This window comes from Tursiops truncatus, chromosome 11 (assembly GCF_011762595.2).
Source record: "Tursiops truncatus isolate mTurTru1 chromosome 11, mTurTru1.mat.Y, whole genome shotgun sequence".
NCBI classification, from domain to species: Eukaryota; Metazoa; Chordata; class Mammalia; order Artiodactyla; family Delphinidae; genus Tursiops; species Tursiops truncatus.
The window spans coordinates 79,981,833-80,002,051 of record NC_047044.1 but is presented as its reverse complement, the minus strand read 5'-3'; the positions used below and the strand labels follow the sequence as shown (position 1 = coordinate 80,002,051).

At 38.1% G+C, this 20,219-nt stretch overlaps 2 protein-coding genes across 3 annotated transcripts in view; both read left to right on the top strand.

Annotated features, from left to right (window-relative positions):
* The first annotated feature begins 271 nt into the window (after nt 1-271).
* On the top strand, nt 272-6,142 carry REP15 (RAB15 effector protein). Its single transcript, XM_019937910.3, has 2 exons — nt 272-317; nt 556-6,142. Exons 1-2 carry the CDS (start codon nt 272-274, stop codon nt 1,281-1,283), a joined length of 774 nt encoding a protein of 257 aa, XP_019793469.1. The 3' UTR covers nt 1,284-6,142.
* Nucleotides 6,143-7,001: 859 nt separating this feature from the next.
* Nucleotides 7,002-20,219, top strand: part of MRPS35 (mitochondrial ribosomal protein S35) — a 43,125-nt gene continuing 29,907 nt past the window's right edge. For both annotated transcript variants that reach the window (XM_019936056.3, XM_019936046.3), the window contains exons 1-4: nt 7,002-7,157; nt 10,929-10,975; nt 12,103-12,270; nt 14,334-14,394. In XM_019936056.3, the coding sequence (XP_019791615.2) occupies nt 7,046-7,157; nt 10,929-10,975; nt 12,103-12,270; nt 14,334-14,394 (388 nt within the window). In that variant the 5' untranslated portion in view covers nt 7,002-7,045. The remainder of the gene's footprint in view (nt 7,158-10,928; nt 10,976-12,102; nt 12,271-14,333; nt 14,395-20,219) is intronic.

Below are 20,219 nucleotides of genomic sequence, written 5' to 3'. Positions count from 1 at the left end.
TAGTTCACAAACTCCCATAAATTTGTTTGAGTAGGATTTATAGCATGTATCAACACATAGAAATTTGAGGCCTTTGCTTGAGGAAAGGAAACACAGGCAGCTGAGCTGGGGGATGAGGACTCATGGCAGAGGGATATCAGAAAAGCAAAGGGAAATGACTTGCCTACAGGTTTGGAGAAGTTAGTTGCAGAAAGAAGTGAGTTCTATATGTATGGTTCTTTAAAGAACTAAGTACTATTTTTAATTAAACTAAAATTTGGAAAAAGGAAACATGTCTTGGAAGAGGTTACCAAATATTAAAAGTAGAGTACATACAAGTAAAAGACAGATGGTTTTTTTGTGAAAGTTAATATCTCTAACTTAATAAACCAGCAGGAATCTGTATGAGTACAACACACCCAACAGGAAGACCTACATGTTTGTTTAGCTGTGTGTATATATGCTTCCCTGAAGAGTTAGAAAACTGGGACCATGTTAGCAGATGTGACTTCACTGCAAAACTCTTACTCTGAGAAAGGACAGTTCGCCTGTTTGATATGCAGCAGTAGTGCTGAGTGGGTGCAGGGAAAACGGGGCAAAAACCATCGCAGCAGTTGGCTCTAAAGGACGGCAAAGAGGTTCTCGGCATCTGTGAGGTGGTCAGTGGAGCTATAGTCCGTGCAGCCCAGAAACTGAAGGAGTATCTTGGATTTGAAGACACGCTGACTAATCTATGCCCAGCTCCAAACACTCTCAATGAGATCTTCTTAATCCACTTCGTCACTTTCTGCCATGGAAAAGGCATTGACAACTGGCTTACTACCACCAAGATGACCAAACACCAAGCCTTACTGTTTGGGGCGGACTGGATTTGGACATTTTGGGCATCCGATAAGCAAATAAGGCTCCAGCTGGCAGTACAGACTCTACAGATGTCTTCTCATCCTCCTGTGGAATCGGAGCCTTGTGACCCCTCCAATCCAGAACCCAGGGCAGAGGGGTCTTTCAGCAATAGAAGTAGGTTTGATAAGCTGGAAGAATTCTGTAACTTGATAGGAGAGGATTGTCTGGGCCTGTTTATCATCTTTGGTGTGCCAGGAAAGCCTGAAGACCTCAGACATACTGTTGTCCTGGACAGTATCAAACGTGAGACAGTGAGGGGCCATCTGCCGGGAGGGACGGCCGTGGCACGATTCATCCTGGAAACTGCAGATTGTGTCTCCATCAGGGAACTGCTTGGAAACTGTCTGAGTCAGAAAGACAGGCTGAGAGAGGTGGGCAAGGTTTATATTAGCATCCTCTGAACTGGCTATGTGAGATGAGACTGGCCTGTAAGATAAAAAGGAAAAAAATATTTTATTTTAATAAGCAAGTTCATCCTCTTGCATCATCCCCTCATGGGATTTCTTTTTTCTCCTCTTCCCCGACCCCACATTGAATGAAAACCATCACCTGGGTCAAAACATCTTAGTATCATGATTATGGACAGAAAAAATCCTGCCTGTATTTCAGGGAAAATGTAACAATTTAGCTTAATCTTTTATTTATTATTCAACAATTAAAGTGGGAAGAGAGGATAATAAAGTCACCCTTAAAGTTCGATTTGAAAAACAAATTGTGTGGTTGACAGAGTAAGTCTAGCATTTGAAAGTGTAAAGTGTGTTTTGACTTCTGTGCGTGGGAAGTGGGTAGAACAGGTTTAATTACATTTACAAAACCGGTTTCGTTTCAGGACTCCTAAGCAAAACCTAGCCTGGCTCTCTTCCTCTCTACCCTGATCCCACCTCATCCCAAGCTGCTTCCTCTGCACAGAGAGGACCTTGGTGGGATCCCTCTAGGACTCAAGTGTTAGCTTTACCTATGATTTAAACACAGTGACCCATTTAACTATCCCTCGTAATAATGATTAACATCTGTTTAGCATTTGCAGTAAGGAAAGTGTATTCACGTATAAAAAACATCTTTACTTAAAAGCCTGGGTGGGATTATAACAGCACTGTAGGGAAGGAAACATAATTTTCCCTCTATGCTTCTAGAGGACAGAAGCAAAAAAAACAAAACAAAAAATGCTTAAAAGTGTACATGGAAGATCAGTTCATTCCACGTGATTATTAAATACCTGTTACTTGGTAGGCCCTGTTCCATGCCTTGCCAGTCCAGCATTAAGAAGAACAAAGTCCCCACTCTCAGGGAGTTTTCCTCTTAATGGTGGAAGATAGACAATAAACAAATACTTGCACATATATTTTAAATGCATATTTAAATAAATGTCAGGGGTGGTATAAAGGAAAATTAAGTATGGGTAAGGGGAGAGAGCGTGAAGGAGATGCTATTTTATATGACGTGGTTAAGGGAAGCCTCAGAGAGAAGGGGGCAATTTACCAGCGATCTGAATGGAGAGAGAGCATCAGTGCAGGTATCTGGGAAAGAGTGTTCTAGGCATAGGGAACTGCAGGTGCCAAGGGCCTGACACGGGAGTGGAGTTGATGTGTTTGAGGCATAGCAACAGAGGATGTGTGGATGGAGCAAAGTGACCCGGAAGGAGATTGTTAGGAGATGAGGTCGGAGAAGGAGCCAGCAAACAGGAGAAGCAGATCATATTTGTAAGGACTCTGGATTTTACTCTGAGTGATATGGGGACAGACATGCCTTGATCTGACTTACACACTAAAAACCTCACTGGATTACTGGGTGGAGACTAGATTGCAGGGAGAAAAGAGTGGCAGGTCCCGGGGTGGGGGCAGCTAAGAAACTGTTATAATAATTTAGAGGAGAGAAGAGAGTAGCCTGGACCAAAGTGGCAGAGGAGGAGGGGTGAAGAGGTCAGATTAGGAGGAGTTGCCGGTAAAGCTTACGTCATTGGCTGATGATTGGATGAAATATAATCACAATTAGAACGCTGATTTCCAAACTTCTTAAATATGACATTCCTTCATTCCAGGAAACCAAAAGTCCAAGGACCATTTTAGCCCTCTGTCTTCGATAAGCAGGGAAAAATAGGTGCGAGAGACATCTCTTCAAGTTGTCAAGCAAGAATTATTGTTACTTGGAATGCGCCTGGCAGGTTATGATACTCGGTCGACTTACGTTTCCGTGTGTATAGTGACCCCTGTCTGCAGCAAAGCTGTGTAGCGTAAGCTATCCAGAAGGTGGTGTAACAGAGTAAGAAGAGTTTTCAACCTGGAATCAGATGTGGGTTTGAGTCCCAATTCTCTTAAGAGCAGAGTCTAGTGGTTTAACTCTTCGTTCTCTTATCTGTAAAATGTGAATGACTTCAACTAATTCAAAGGAGACAATGCCTGTGACAACATTTTCTATACTGAAGTGTAAGTCTACCAAAAGTTTGAAAAGTCTAATACAAATTGTAAACATTCGTGTTATAAATAGCTGAAAGAGGGACTTCCCTGGTGGTGCAGTAGTTAAGAATCCGCCTGCCAATGCAGGGGACACGGGTTCGAGCCCTGGTCCAGGAAGATCCCACATGCTGTGGAGCAACTAAGCCCATGCGCCACAACTACTGAGCCTGTGCTCTAGAGCCTGTGAGCCACAACTACTGAGCCCACGTGCCGCAACTACTGAAGCCCAGGCGCCTAGAGTCCGTGCTTCACAACAGGAGAAGCCACCGCAATGAGAAGCCCACGCACTGCAACGAAGAGTAGCCCCCGCTCGCCGCAACTAGAGAAAGCCCGCGCGCAGCAACGAAGACCCAACGCAGCCAAAAATAAATACATTTTTTAAAATAAATTTAAAAAAATAAATAGCTGGAAGATATGTCAGACTCACCATGTTTTTTTAAATGAAAATAAAGATGTGAAGCATTGGCTGATTTTAAAAATACTGTATTCTCATTTTTTTAAATCTGCATTTTGATGTAAAAATTTAAGTACAGAAGTATAGAAAGTTAAGTCTTCAGGAGTCTCACCAACACCCCATACCAGTTTACTGTTTACCTTTCAAGAATGTGTAGTGCATATGAAAAGTATTTTACACAAATGGAATTATATCTATAAGTGTCTTGTAACCTGCATTTTAAAAACTATATATTGTGGGAAAATTTCCATGCTAATACATTTATATCCACTTCATCCTTTATAAGGCCGACATCAGTGGTTCTCAGTCCTGCCTGCATATTAGGTTGACTTGGGAAACTTAAAACAAAAGCAAAAAACCCCACCAAGTTTGCAAACACACCTAGACCAATTGAACAGCATCTCAGAGAGAGGCCTAGACGGGTTTTTTTAACCTCCTAAAGTATTGATAATTCTAATGTTCAACTGGGATTAAGATGTATGTGTCTAAGTAGTATTCTATGTTGTATGTATACACCATAATGTATTTAATCTATACTGTTTTGATGGATATTTGAGTTGCATACCTGGATATTTGCATATTGTCAATTTACCATGCTTGTGAATAGACATACTTTGTTCACTCACTTTTTTCTGTAAGTGCATATTTATTTATTTTTGAGTTAGTGTTCTCCAGTTTTATTGAGATATAACTGACGTGCAGCACTGTATTAGTTTATACAGCATAATGATTTGACTTACATATATTATGAAATGAAAACCACAATAAGTTTAGTTAACATCCATCATTTCATATAGATGCAAAAAAAAAAAAATGTTCCATGTGATGAGAACCTTTAGGATCTATCTTTTAGCAACTTCCAAATATACCATCCAGCAGTGTTAACTACAGTCATCATGCTGTACATCACATCACTAAGTACTTATTTATCTTATAACCGGAAGTTTGGTTCACTCACTTTTTATAAAGTTAGTTTTGATTAAAAATAGCTCTCTGACAAAGTCATTGGATTAATGCAGTTTTCAAATACCAATTATTAAAAATCTTAATATTTAAAATTGATCTACACAGAACTGACTACATAATTTGTGGGGCCCAGTGCAAACTGAAAATATGGAGCTCTTTGTTTAAAAACTATTAAAAATTTCAAGACAGGGACAGCAGAGCATTAAGCCAAGCACAGGGCTCCTCTAAGTATGTGTCACAAGCCCATGAAACCAGCCTAGCTTCTACAGTATACTGGGTTATTTGGTCACTAAGGCTAATGAAAAGATTTCTATCATGATTGAGTGATTGCACCTCTAAGATCTTTTCTAACTGAAAGAGTATGTTATTCTTACTAACTCCTATGTACATGACAGTACATGCTTTACTCTATACACTGCATGAAACACATAGCATTATTGCCCGTTGATAGCATTACAGGTGAGTTTTTAACTTTCAATATAGAACGAACTTCATAGTACTTGATATCAGGGAAAACAATAAGTATTTTTCTGGCTCTTCTAATTCCAGTCATATCTATCTACTTTACTCTTAGAGAGAGAGTAAAACGAAAGCATAAGCAGTTTGAACAAGGAACTAAGTCTCTTAACATCTTGCTCAGAAATTGAGAAGTCTCTGGATATGAAATAATTCTATAAGGATTCATACTCATTTGTCCTTAAATTTCTATGGGATAGGCCTTGTACTTTATCCCACTAAAATATACAAAATTGAGAGAAAAAGTGGCTGCTGCATTGACCCTGAGCTTAATTCTAATGGCCACCTTTATATTATGCCTTCTGAAACATTACTCACCTAATCACTGTGGTCCTCAAGAAGATAATATTGTTCCCATTTTCTCTGAAACTGAAGTTCAGAGAGGTTAGGTGCACTTGCCCAAGATCACAAAGAAACAGAGCCTGGATTCAAATCCCACACCCATCTGATTTAAAGGCCATGCTTTTAATCTTAAAAATGGAGGACAGGGGATAATACCATGTGAAGATGGAGGTAGAGATTGGAGTGATGTGTCTACAAGCCAAAGAAAGCCAAAAACAGCCAGCAACCATCAGAAACCAGGAGAGAGGCATAAACAGATGCTCCCTCAAAACATCCGGAATGAACCATCCCTTGCCAACACCTGGATTTTGGACTTCTAGCTTCTAGAACTGTAAGAGAATAAAATTCTGTTGTTTTAAGTTACCCGGTTTCTGGTACTTTGTTACAGCAGCCCTAGCAAACAAATACACACCTAATACACCATACTTCTGCTTTGAAGCAATAATAGGATAATAAGAGGTCAGAAAAGATGAGGATGGTGATTATTACAAGTATTTGTCCTTATCATGCCACATACTGCTTGATGCCCATGGCACACCTGTTGTTCACAGGTAGAATACCCTGGGACACCTGCACAGCTCTGCTCTACTTGGTATGCTTACCAAGAGACAGTTGTGTTTGTTCCCAGTTGTTCTTGTTATCATACTTCTGTGCTTTGAGTATTATACATACCGATTGAAAAGAAGAGAGGATAATTTTATTAAGAGTTGTATGTTAATCCATTCTATGGTAGAAAATAAGAGCGCTCATTAAAGGAAAACCATTATTTTCTAGGTCCTGATGAGTTCTGCCGTTTTGCAATTCTAACCTGATCTACAAACAAGCTAACCAAATCATTGATAGCAGTTACAGCCTGTGCGCACGGGGCGCTCAGTGTATGCTAGTATTGTACCCAGACGTTTGATTGATTAGGACCACACATCCTAAAGATGGTGAAGTCAAGTTTTAAACTCAAGTACTAGTCTGGTTCAAGAGGCCATCCTTTTATTACTATTGGATACTGCCTCTCTCCTCAAAGCATATCACTTGCACTAGCTGAAGACTTCAAGAAAGTGCAGAAACGCAGCAATTGCGAAGAAGCAGGGGCTTAGGGTAGACTACCTGACTCTTGGGCCATCTGAGGTTCTGCCCTCACCTGCCCTCTGTAAGCCACATTTCCCCCATCCCTATGGTCCTTATTTACAATTGTCTTTGGACTGACTGCTTCGATTTTTTAAAAAAAATCTTTTTACTTTCTTTTCATTACTTTCTCTATGCTGGGGGGTATTTTCTTGCACGTTTCACTCGGGCTCTGAATTCGCAGGCCCAAGTGTTTTCTGTTTCTCCCTCCCAGGGGCGGGGCAAGACGAGGCGAGCCTGCGCAATAGGGCCTCAGACCCGCCCCTTGACCCGGTAGCGCGCTTGTCCTCTCCCGCTTGCCGTCTTCGCAGCTATGGCGGCCGCTCGGTTCCCTGCATGCCTGGTCCTGCAGCCGCGGGCCAGAAGCCTTCGAGCCTTTTCCACCTCTGTGTCTCCGGCCACTCGCTCTCCGAGACCAAGCCCGTGTGAGTGTCTGCCCCTTCGCTTCCGGGCTTTTGGGGAAGTGAGGGGGGCGGAATACAGGCCCATGATGGCCGCCGCGGTGGCGGAGCCAGAGCCGCCTCAGGGAGGCCGGTACGTCCTCTGCCGGTCTGTCGCTGGCCCGCCTAGTAGGAAAGCCGCGGATGTGGGTCTGCCCTCTGTGCGGAGTGTCGCCTGGTTCTTGGCAGGCAATTTCTGTTTGCAGGTCCTTTGGGCGCCGCGAGCTTTCTCCCTCCCTTCTGCGTGACCTGCGCTTTCAGATGCTCCCTCCTGGGGCCACCGGCACAGGTCTCTCTCTCTGGTTGCTGGTGCTCGTAGTGTTTGTTGAGCAGTGTTGAACCGTGGATTTTTCCGAAATTTAAGAGAAGCGTTATTGTCCTAGAATAAACTACAACTCTGAATTCCAGGGCTAGTTATGCCACCAAATGGGGTTGACCTTTATTCAGTAGGCATTATTGAGGTGACCTTCATTCAAGAGAGATTTTAGGGATGCCCGATACCGTTCTTGCCCTGGAGGAATCTAGTGGAAAAGTCTAGTTATGCGTAGACCAGAAGTGCTGTGCAGTGTGAGGTGCTGTAATAGAAGCGTGAATACAGTAAGGGGGCGGGGGGCACCGAGGAGCAGCCCGCAAGAGTTACGAAAAGCTCAGTCGAGGGGTCGCGTGCAGTTATTCACCAGGTCCTATCCTGGTGATATTTTCTGTAATATGTCTAATGTTCATACTACTAACTGTCCAGTTTAAGCCACTAACTCTCACTTCTACGATAGTTTCTTCACTGGTCTCTCTTTCTGCTCTTGTTCTCCTACCTTGAATTCTCACAACAGCCAGAGTGAGGTGTGCAAAAAGCAAATGTTAACTTGCCACTCCCATGTTCAAAATCTACAAATGGTTTTTCATTGCTTTGAGACAAATTCCTTAATGCATCATAGTAGCTCTTTCTAGTCTGAACACTCTTTTTAATCTTTCATTCATCTATTCATTCTACAAATACTTAACTTCTCCTGTGTGCTAGGTGGTGTTCTAGATACTGGGATAGAGCAGGGCCCTTCATCTCATGAAGCTTACATTCTTGGGGGGAAATCAGATCATAAACAGGGAAACAGTGTCAGTACGATGTTAGGTGCTATGAAGAAAAATAAAGCAGGGTCTTGAGAATGATGGATTGGGGGAATAGTGGCTGTAGGACAAGATAAGATAGGGTAGTCAGGAAAGAACTCCTGGGGGAGTGACATTTGAGCAGATCTGCGGGAAGAGCATTGGGAATTGCAAGTGCAAAAGCTCAAAAGTGAGAACAAGCTTAGGGGTGTGACCAAGGAACAGAAAAAAGGCCAGCGTGGCTGGAGCTAAGTGAGTAAAGAGAAGAGTGGAAGTATAAGATACCAGAAAAATACATAATGACCTCATCTGGTAAAGACTTATGGGCATTTGGCTTGGATTTTGTTATAAGTTTGGGATCACATTGGTGGGTTTGGAACAGGGAGTGATATAATATGATGTATACTTTTAAAAGATCACTGGCTGCTGTGTAGAGAGCCAGGGGTAAGAGTGGAAGCCAGGAGACCAGTTTGGAGCTGATATAGTACTCCAAATGAGATGATAGTGGCTTGGATTGAAGCAATAGTGGAGCTGGTGTGGTTGGATTTGGTATATATTCTGAAAGTCCTGCTAACAGGATTTAGTGACGGATTTGATATGGAGCTTGAGGAAAAGTCTCAAGGAAGCATGTTAGATTTTTATCCTGAGAACTTGGATGAATGGTGATACCATTTAGAGGGACTGGGAAGACTGGAAGAAGGAAATCAAGAGCTCTGCGTATGATGTGTTTTAGTTGAGATGCCTATTAAATATATCTCTGACCTATTAGAGCTTCCCTGGTGGCGCAGTGGTTGAGAGTCCGCCTGCCGATGCAGGGGACACGGGTTCGTGCCCCGGTCCGGGAAGATCCCACATGCCACAGAGCTGCTGGGCCCATGAGCCATGGCCACTGGGCCTGCGCGTCCGGAGCCTGTGCTCCGCAGTGGGAGAGGCCACAACAGTGAGAGGCCCGCGTACCCCCCCCCAAAAAAAATATGTATGTGTATATATATATATATATGTCTGACCTATTAAATATCACTTTTCTTAGCGCTCCTTATGCCCTACTCTTAAATTTCAGCCATATAGAACTTGTTTACTTTGATTTTCCATCTTCTCTCTCACTCTAGAACACTTTTTCTACTTGCCTGTTCCCATGGCTACTTCCTGTTCATGTTTAAGGTTTTCGCTTGAAGTCCACTTCTTCAGGGATATTTTCCCCAACTAATTGACTAGGTTGGGTCCCCTGCGGTGTGCTTCATTAATATTTATAACTGTTTATTGAAATTACTTGCTAAATAGTTATCTTATTTGACAGACTCTGCATTCAGTGAGAGCAAGGACTGTGTCTCTGTTGTTCATTGCTGCCTTCCGAGTTGCTGGTACACAATATCACTCAAACAGTTTTTGAATAAATCAATGAATTACTATTGAGGGATGAATAAGAATTTGTCAGATGAAGAGATGAAGTGGAGAGGGAGTAGGGGATAGAAGGCAGGCAGATGAAAGGGAGGCACATTGTAGACAGACAGAACAGAAAGTTCAGAGAAAAACTCAGGGACCTGGTGCTGGAAGTTCGGTGTAGTTATGGGGCTTGTGAAGCTTGAGTTAGTGGTTCAGAATGTGAGGTCTTTTGTGCTATGCTGTCATCACCCTGACTACTTGGTCTTTAGTTTTCTTGGCTAAAAGACCTCTAAATAAGGATAATAACAGTACTTACAGTTATTGTGAAGAATAAGATTAAATGAGATAATGAAAAGTATTTAGCACAGTGTCTGGACATGTGAAAGTGCTGAATAAATACAGTTATTATATATTATTTTAGTAGAGCAAAACATTAATTTAGAGAGACATAAGTTAATATTTTAAAAGGTAGATACTGGGCTTCCCTGGTGGCGCAGTGGTTGAGAGTCCGCCTGCCGATGCAGGGGACACGGGTTCGTGCCCCGGTCCGGGAGGATCCCACATGCCGCGGAGCGGCTGGGCCCGTGAGCCATGGCCACTGAGCCTGCGCGTCCGGAGCCTGTGCTCCGCAACGGGAGAGGCCACAACAGTAAGAGGCCCGCATACCGGGAAAAAATAAATAAATAAATAAAAATTAATATATTAAAAGGTAGATACTGTATGTAAGTAACTTACCCTCTTGTACAGTTATGTGATTTATTAGGAATAACTATGAGTTTTGTTATTATTGGCATTATTGTAGCATTGGCAGTGCTAATAAACAGTAGAGAAGGAAAACTGAAGGTTGTTTTGTGTCTGTGTGTGTGTAAAGAACAGAATAATTCCAAATATGAGCAAGTATATATTAGAATATTTCAAGCCAGTTACTTTTAAAGATGTAAAATACTTATTTCTAATTAGATATTTTATCCTGGGAAAGTAAGCTTATTTGATGATGAACCTTAGAAGTTACTGAAAATATTGCTCTAGTTGATGAGTTCACCATATCGTCAATCACAATATATTTTATATTCAAGTAACTCTTGGATTTTCTTACCTACTTCTGAATTTTCATTTTCATTAAAATGATTTAGTCCCTGAACTTACAGAAAATGGATTATTGTTTCATTTTTATATTACTGAATACTTTAAATTATGTGAGAATTGTGGGATCATGAACAATGTTGAACAGCTCGGTGTTATAAAATTCTCTGTAACTGTTGTGTTGTCTTTTAGCTACAACAGAAAGAACATCCAGATACGGAAGGCCACTAAGAAGAAAGGTAAGCAGCTAATGTACTCTGTTATAGACTGTCTTACTGGTTTCTGAAAGTCTGAAGTGAGGCAGATACTCATTATGAGGTAGAAGGGCGCTGCACGAGAAGTCTTCTTCTCAAGGGGCTGTTGACTGGGTGACTGCCACAGCCCTGGCTCTAGTCTTCCACTGCTTTTTGTCAGTTCCCTGAGAATGGATCATCTTTGAGAGGTGGACTCACTCACATACTCCCAGGATATAGGTACATAAACCAGAATAAAGAATTATTTTTGATGATGCCTTGAACAGTCATGCAGCCTGGGATGTATGCATTAATCTAACCAGTTTGGTCTCACCCTGTAGGTATCTCTATGGAGGAATCCAAATTATATGGTCACTTAGGAAGCATGGAGTCAGAACAAAGGCACATTAGTTGGAAGTTAAATGGCACCAATTATAATTGTATAGAGTAGTCATTTTCACAGGAATATTAACTGCTTCCAGGACATATACTACATGTATATTACTTAGATGGGTGTTGCCTAGTTTTGCCTCTTCAAACCTTCGTTTTGGGTTTAAAGGGAATGCTGGGCATCTCTGTCTATCAAATACAGTTTAAAAAATAAATATGTTAATGTGATTGACTAAAATATCATGTAGTTATTCTCTGGGCCTAGGAAACATTATTTCTCATTATGTATCTATTCATTTAGTTTAATCCTAATTTATTTATTTCTGAATTCTTATTCTTTATGTTCCTTTTTCTTATTTCCTTTATTTCCAAGTTTGTATCACTGTCACCTCATGTACTGACTTTCATCAAAGTTTTAAAACTTATTCAAAATATATCATTACTTACCCCTTCATAAACAATATGTAGAAAGTTTGCTAAAAGTCTAAGTAAATAAATAAGAGAAATTCTTTTGCGAAGGCAATGTGCTGTTAAAGGGGATCCTTGCTACTGGGTTTAAGGAAACTGTGCCAGAGATATTTAGGTACGTTTAGTGTTTTTTCATTTCAGCGACATTAGCTGTGGGAGGTCAGATTTTATGTAGGTTGTAAGTCCTCTTATGTTTCTCTTAATTGCAGCTTTTTTGCTTTAAAATTAAAGAATATGTTTATATTTAAAATATTAAACTATTTTACATTCCTCAGGCACTACCTCCTAGGACAGAGAAAATGGCTGTTGACCAGGACTGGCCTAGTGTTTACCCTGTTGCAGCGCCATTTAAACCCTCAGCAGTACCTCTTCCTGTTCGAATGGGTTATCCAGTAAAAAGAGGGGTGCCTATGGCTAAGGAGGGAAATCTGGAACTTTTAAAGGTAAGATAAGTTTCTGGTTCATTGACTAAAACTTACATCTAAATAAATGCTGATCTCCCTCTGACACCTACCCTCTCCCCCAATACTTCAAGGTTCAGTGCATAGCAGCTTACTGTATTTTAATTCAATCTTTTTCCAGATAATAATGGATATTATGTTTTGGTTATCCTTGGCAAAGAAGCCTCAAAGAACCCTAGGCATTTAAGAATGTAATTGATTGGTCCTATGGCTTCCTTTTGGCTTTTTCGTTTCTATTGTATCTTTTCTATATTGTGTCTTTTAAGCAGAACTAAGAAAAGTGAAATAACCTAATTTGAGTTTGAGAACTGGGAGAAGTTTTTACTTTTGAAAAAGAGATCTAAAACTTCTACAGAAAATTATTTAGTAGTATTGTTATAGTCCTTAAACTTATTTATTTCTTCAAGAAAAATAGGTCATGTTAAATGCTTCAGTTGATAGCATCTGTAATGAGTTGATAGCATCTATAATGATTTCTGAAAAACAGACTTCTTAAAGAAAATACAAATATGCGTAGCCTGGGAATGCATATCTTAGATGGTTTTCTTTTACATACAATGAAATTATCATCAAGGAATTGTATTTTCTGCTAAATAAGAGTCTTCGTGAAAAACAAAAATTTGCTAAAAGTTGCTGGTAAAAAATGAGATCGTAATATGAAGAGGGGTTTGTTTGCTGCTGGAGATAGGTAGATGAAATTTGGAAATGGGAACATTTCGAGAGACAAGAAAACAAACGCCTATAAAACTAATCTTTTCTTCAAATGAAGAGAAGAATTGAACTTAGTTTAAAGAAAAGGTCTGTGGAAAATATCACTTGGTGAAAGAGAATAACAATATATTTGTAATGATGGTTGTGAATGGAATTTTAATAAACATAAAAATCCAAACATTTAATGCATGCCATCCCTTTTAAGAATCACCTTAATGCTTAGTCCGATGATAGGATCTGTTCCTAGTAAGTGCCATTGAATAAGCTTGTAAACTGAGGTAACATGTACAGTGTTCATAGAACAGTGCCAGTGTAAATGCTGTGTAAGCATTAGCTATTATTATTTTCCTTTTACGATTTTGAATCATGTTTCAAAAATAAAAGTATAGAATAAATAAACAAGTAAAATAAAAGTATAGAAAATGAAGTCACCCACCTCATAATCCCAATATTTGTTGCCTGTTTTCTCTTGATTAAAATAATCATTTTCTGATTAGCACTTAAGATTCCAGACATAATGTTTAGAGTAACTTTCTGTTTGTTCAAAGTTTCTTTCCAAGTGAGTTTCTTTAAACTAAATTTTCTCTTTAGATGCTTAACATTATTTAAGAAATATACTAGGAAATGTTAATTATTTGAAGGAATCAAATCTCTGACCTTACCTAAATTTCCATTGGCCCTATAAATGTTTAGAGAACCTCTTAGTGTATCATAAAGATATTCCCGACTTCATTAAACTGTTCATTTAAGATCTGTTTGCTTCATTTATTCATCCATTCAATTCATAAAATGTCTATTAAGTATAAAGTAGAAAATGTATCTCAGTGATATGTATTCCAGGGGAATTAGGATTATTAAACAATGGTCTGTGTCCTAAAGTGCTTTCAGTTTTATAAGGGAAGTATATACACCTGTAGATTTGTGGCAAGAATAATACTATAAAAATAATGTTTCTTCTCCACCATCATTCTCATAAGATACTTGGTACTGAATCTTTATTTTAGGAAATTCATTTCTTGAATTTACAACACCTGTGACATGGAATCAGTATTGTTTAAAAGAAAACCAGATTTTATTTATTACAAGGTCTGTGGGCCTTATGATTTAGTTTTATGAGAAAATTGTCTGTTTCATGTTTTTAAGACACTTAGGCAGGAATTCCCTGGCTGTCCAGTGGTTAGGACTCGGCACTTTCACTGCTGGAGCCCAGGTTCAATCCCTGGTTGGGGAACTAAGATTCTGCAAGCAAGCCGTGTGGCATAGCCCCCCAAACACACACACACACACACACAAAGAAACTTAGCTAATTTATCCTTTAAAATTCTCTATTTTAGATTCCCAATTTTCTGCATTTGACTCCTGTAGCAATTAAAAAGCACTGTGAAGCTCTTAAAGGTATGTGGTTGTTTTGTAATATGAACTTAATATTTTATTAGTTTCATAGGAATCTCATTTCTAATGATAAAGGGGTCAGTTTATCAAGAGGATATAATATTTGTGAATATTTGTGTGCCCAAAGTAGGAGCACTTAATATACAGAAAATATTTACAGAATTGAAGGAAGAAATAGAGAGCAATACAGTAATAGTAGGGAGCTTCAGTACTCCACTTTCAACAATGGGTAGATCATCCAGACAGAAAGTCAGTAAGGAAACATTGGATTTAAACTTACATGTTAGATCAAGTGAATTTAACAGACATTTACAGAACATTCCATCCAACAGCAGTAGTATACACATTCTTCTCAAGTACACATGAAACATTTTTCAGGATAGATTATATGTTAGGCCACAAAATAAGTCTTAATAAACTTAAGAAGATTGAAATCATATCAAGCATTTTTTCCAACCACAATGATATGAAACTAGAAATCTATTACAAGAAGAAAACTAGAAGATTAACAGATACGTGGAGATCAAATAGCATGCCCCTAAACGCATATTGATTTAAAGGAGCAATCAAAGAGAAATCAAAAAAATATCTTGAGATATGGAATATCCCCAAAGCAGTTCCAAGAGGGACGTTTATAGCAATAAATGCCTACATTAAGAATAAAGAAAAATGTTAAATAAACCACCTAACTTTAGATCCCAAGGAACTAGAAAAAGAAGAACAAACTTAGCCCAAAGTTAGTAGAAGGAAGGAAATAATGGTTGGAGTGGAAATAAATTGAGACTAAAAGGACAATAGAAAAGATCAGTGAAACTGAGAGCTTGTTTTTTGAAAAGGTAAACAACGTAGACAAACCTTTAACTAGACTCACCAAGAAAAAGAGAGGCCTCAAAATTATAAATGAAATAGGAGACATTGCAACTGGTATCACAGAAATATTGGTACAAAGGATCTAAGAGACTACTGTGAACATTTTTATGCCAACAAATTGGGCAACCTAGAAGAAATGGATACATTCCTAGAAACATATAATATACCAAGACTGAATCATGAAGAAATAGAAAATCTGAACAGACCAGTTACTAGTAAGGAGATTGAATCACTGGTCAAAAACCTCCCACCAGGAAAAGTCCAGGACCAGATGGCTTCACTGGTGAATTCTTTTTTTTTTTTTTTTTTAATTGAATCATAGTTGATTTACAGTGCTTTGTTAGTTTCAGGTATATAGCAAAGTTATTCAGTTATACATTTATTGTATATTAAGAATATATACATATTCTTTTTCAGATTCTTTTCCCTTATAGGTTATTACAAAATATTGAGTATAGGACCCTGTGCTATACAGTAGGTCCTTATTGGTTATCTATTTTATATATATTCGTGCGTATATATTAATCCCAAACTCCTAATTCACTGGTGAATTCTACTAAACATATAAAGAATTACCAGTCGTTCTCAAACTCTTTTAAACAGTAGAAGAGGAGGGAACACCCACACTCATTTTATAAATCTAGCATTACCCTGATACCAAAGCCACATAAGGACAAATTACAGGCCAGTATCCCTGATGAGCATAGATCAAAAATCCTCAACAAAATACTAGCAAACCAAATTCAATAGTACATTAAAAGGATCATACACCATGATCAAGAAGGATTTATTCCAGGGATGCAAGGTAGTTCTACACCTCCAAGTAAATCAACATGATACATCACATTAACAAAATGAAGGATGAAAATCATATGATCATCTCAGTAGATGCAGAAAAAGCATTTGATAGAATTTAGCATCCTTTCATGAGAAAACTCTCAACACAGTGGATATAGAGGGAACAAACTTCAACATAATAAAGGCCACATATAACAAGTCCACAACTAGTATCATATTACAACCATGAAAAGCTAAAGGCTTTTCCTCTAAGATCAGGACAAGACAGGGATGCCCACTGTCACCACTTTTATTCAGCATAGTACTGGAAGTTCTAGCCAGAGCAGTTAGGCAAGAAAAAGAAATAAAAGACATTCACGTTGGAAAGGAAGAAGTAAAATTGTCTTTACTTGCTGAGGACATTATCTTATACATAAAAAATCTGAAACGTCCAGAAAAACTATTAAAATTAATAAACGAATTCAGTAAAGTTGCAGGATACAAAGTCAGTATCAAAAATCAGTTGCATTTTCTGCGGTGAACATGGGAGTTCAGAAAGAGATTTTTTTTAATTTGTAATTTAATTTAATTTAAAATTTAATTTTTAAAATTTAAATGTAATTTAATTTTAACTTTTAATGTAATTTTTAAATTTGTAAATTAAATTTCTCTTTTTCTTAAAAGAGAAATTAAGAAAATACTTTTATTTACAATAGCATCAAAAAAGAATAAAATACTGGGTCAGGGGAGGGGGAATTGAATGAAGGCAGTCAAAAGGTACAGACTTCCAGTTATAAGGTAACTAAATACTAGGGATATAAGGTACAACATAATAAATATAATTAACACTGCTATATGTTCTGTATGAAAGTTGTTAAGAGAATAAATACTAAGAGTACTTAAAACAAGGAAAACAAAATTTTTTTCTATTTATTTAATTTTGTATTTGAATGAGATGATGGATATTCACTGACTTTCTTGTGATGATCATTTCATGATGTATGCAAGTCAGATCGTTATGCTGTAGACCTTAAACTTACACAGTGCTGCATGCTGATTATATCTCAGTAAAACTGGAAGAAATAAAAGAAAAACAAAATACATGAACGCAAAATAAAATAAGAGAATACTTTTAACCAAGGGGTGAAAGATCTATACACTGAAAACTGTAAAATATTGATGAAAGGAATTGAAGAAGACACAAGTAAGTATAAGATATGGATTGGAAGAATTAATATTGTTAAAATGTCCATAAAACCCAAAGCAATCTACAGATTCAGTGTAATCCCTGTCAAAATTCCAGTGGTGTTTTTCACAGAAATGGAACAAACTCCTTAAATTTGTATAGAACCACAAAAGACCTCAAATAGCCAAAACAATATTGAGAAGGAAGAACAAAGCTGGAGGAATCACACATCCTGATTTCAAACTATATTACAAAGCGATAGTAGTAATCAAAACAGTATGTTATTGTCATGAAAACAGAGGCATAGATCAATGGAACAGAACAGAGAGCTCCAAAATAAACTCATGTATATTTGGTTAATTAATTTATGACAAAAGAGCCAAAAATATTTAAGCAGGAAAGGATAGTTTCTTCAATAAATGTTGGGAAAACTGGACAGACACATGTAGAAGAATGAAACTGGACCACATTTTTAACACTATACACAAAAATCAACTTGACATGAATTAAAAACTTGAACATAAGACCTGAAACTATAAAACTCCTAGAGGAAAACATTGGGTGTAAGCTCCTTGACATTCGTCTTGGCAATGAGTTTTTGGAATTTGACACCTAAAGCAAAGGCAACAAAAGCAAAAATAGGTAGCAAGTGGGACTACCTCAAACTAAAAACCTTCTGCACAGCAAAGGAAACCATCAGTGAAATGAAAAGGCAATCTGTGGAATGGCAGAAAATATTTGCAAATCATATATCTGATAAGGGTTAATATCCAAAATACATAAAGAACTCATATAACTCAATAGTAAAAAAAAAAATCTGATTTTAAAATGGGCAGAAGAATCAAATAGACATTTTTCCAAAGAAGACATACAAATGGCCGGTGAGTACATGAAAAGATTCTCAACTTCACTAATCATCAGGGAAATCAAAATCAAAAAAAAAAAAAATCAAAACCACAGTACCTGTTAAAATGACTCATCAGGAAGATGAGATAACAAGTGTTGATGGGGACGTGGAGAAAAGGGAACCCTTGTGCACTGTTGGTAGGAATGCAAATTGGTGCAGCTGCTGTGGAGAACAGTATGAAGGGTCCTCAAAAAATTAAAAATAGAGCTGCTGTATGATCCAACAATCCCACTTCTTGGTATGTATCCAAAGGAAATGAAGACAATATTGAAGAGATATCTCAACTCCCATGTTCACTGCAGCATTATTCACAACAGTCAAGATATGGAAACAGGGCTTCCCTGGTGGCACAGTGGCTGAAAGTCCGCCTGCCGATGCAGGGGACACGGGTTCGTGCCCCGGTCCGGGAAGATCCCACGTGCTGTGGAGTAGCTGGGCCCGTGAGCCATGGCCACTGAGCCTGCACTTCCGGAGCCTGTGCTCCGTAACGGGAGAGGCCACAACAGTGAGAGGCCTGTGTAAGATATGGAAACAACCTAAGTGTTCATCGGTGGATGGATGGATGGATGAAGAAGATGTGGTGTATACACACACATGCACATACGAACAGTGGAATATTATTCAGTCACGAGAAAGAAGGACATCCTGCCATTTGTGACAATGTGGAGGGACCTTGAGGGCATTATGCTAAGTGGAATATGTCAGACAGCATGACAAATACTATATAATTATCACATATTTGAAATCTGAAAAATCTGAGATCATAGAAACAGGGTAGGGTGGTGGTTACCAGGGACTGAGGAGTGGAGGAAAAAGAGAGATCTTCAAAGAGTACAAACTTGCAGTTATCTGCTGAACAAGTTCTGGGGATCAGAAACCATAATCCTTGCTCAGGTAGGTTAGGGACTTATTGTTGAATTATAGAAAGCATATACATAAAAAGGCTGAAGAAAATATTGTAGAGTGTTAACAACAGATGCAAATCAATGTGGTCCAAACTGAAGATAGTGTAGAAGGATGCTGAGTAGCTGAATAGTCAGTGGGGCCAGTAATGGGATACTTTGCAGAAAAGGGTTATCTTGAAGAAATTGTTCAAAATTTTAAAGGAATTAGAAGTGATATATACCTGTGGTGAAATTAAATAGTACAAGAGCTGATGATGAAAAGTAATAGTCTCTTGCTTCTTCTTTCCCTCCCTGGCCCCTCATTCCAGACGTGTTCTCTTTTAGTCATTATTTAGGTCTTATTATTTATATGTGTGTGTGTGTGTGTGTGTGCGCGCGCGCGCGCGTATAATTTTATATATTCTTTAAACACATAAAGAATATATTATATATACTCTATACATAGTATATATAAATGTAAATTATATGTATAGTTTGATATATATAAAATGCAACTAATCACCTGAATACGATTATACCTCCATTTCTAGACTTGTTAAATTTCAACAATATCTGTTGATTGCTAGTTGTAAATAGAGATTTTACTCACCTGTACTACCATCTTTCTTCTTCCCACATAAATGGAGGTAAAGGCAAAGAGCACTTTTTGTTCATGGTTCATAATATATACAATATTCCAATTCAATTTCTGTTCTAGTTGTATTGGACTATATATAGGTAAGCAAATTTGAGTTGTTTTAGGTTTGTAGATATTACTTATTGATCATGTAGTTTAATGCAAGAGTTAGTACCTTTGAAGTCTTAAATTTATGCTGATTTAAAGGCGATGTATATACATGCTCAGTATACTTGTTAAGTCTTTTCAGGAAAGAAAATGAAACCTAGAAACTTCACAGGTAGCCTGATTATGCTAAAAGGAGAAATAAGTTAGTGAACATGATTATGATGAAATTTGAGCTTCTGGGAGGGCCTTCCATTGAAAATTATAAGGAAGGAGAGAAAATAAAGAGGTTTTAAAAAGAAGGCTAAAAAGTAGGAATAATAATAACCTTACTCTTGAAATGAAATAATAACCTTACTCTTGAAATAATAACCTTACTCTTGAAATAACCTTACTCTTGAAATGAAGAAAAATCTCTTACTATTTTCATTCATTTATGTGGTCTTTTGTTTTGGGACATTA

Excerpts from the sequence above, each read along its gene's own strand:
- REP15 (XM_019937910.3), top strand. The coding sequence starts at position 272 with ATGTCTTGGAAGAGGTTACCAAATATTAAAAGTAGAGTACATACAA. Across the intron at positions 318-555 it reads TAAAAGTAGAGTACATACAA|TGGGTGCAGGGAAAACGGGG; the intron begins GTAAAAGACAGA and ends AGTAGTGCTGAG.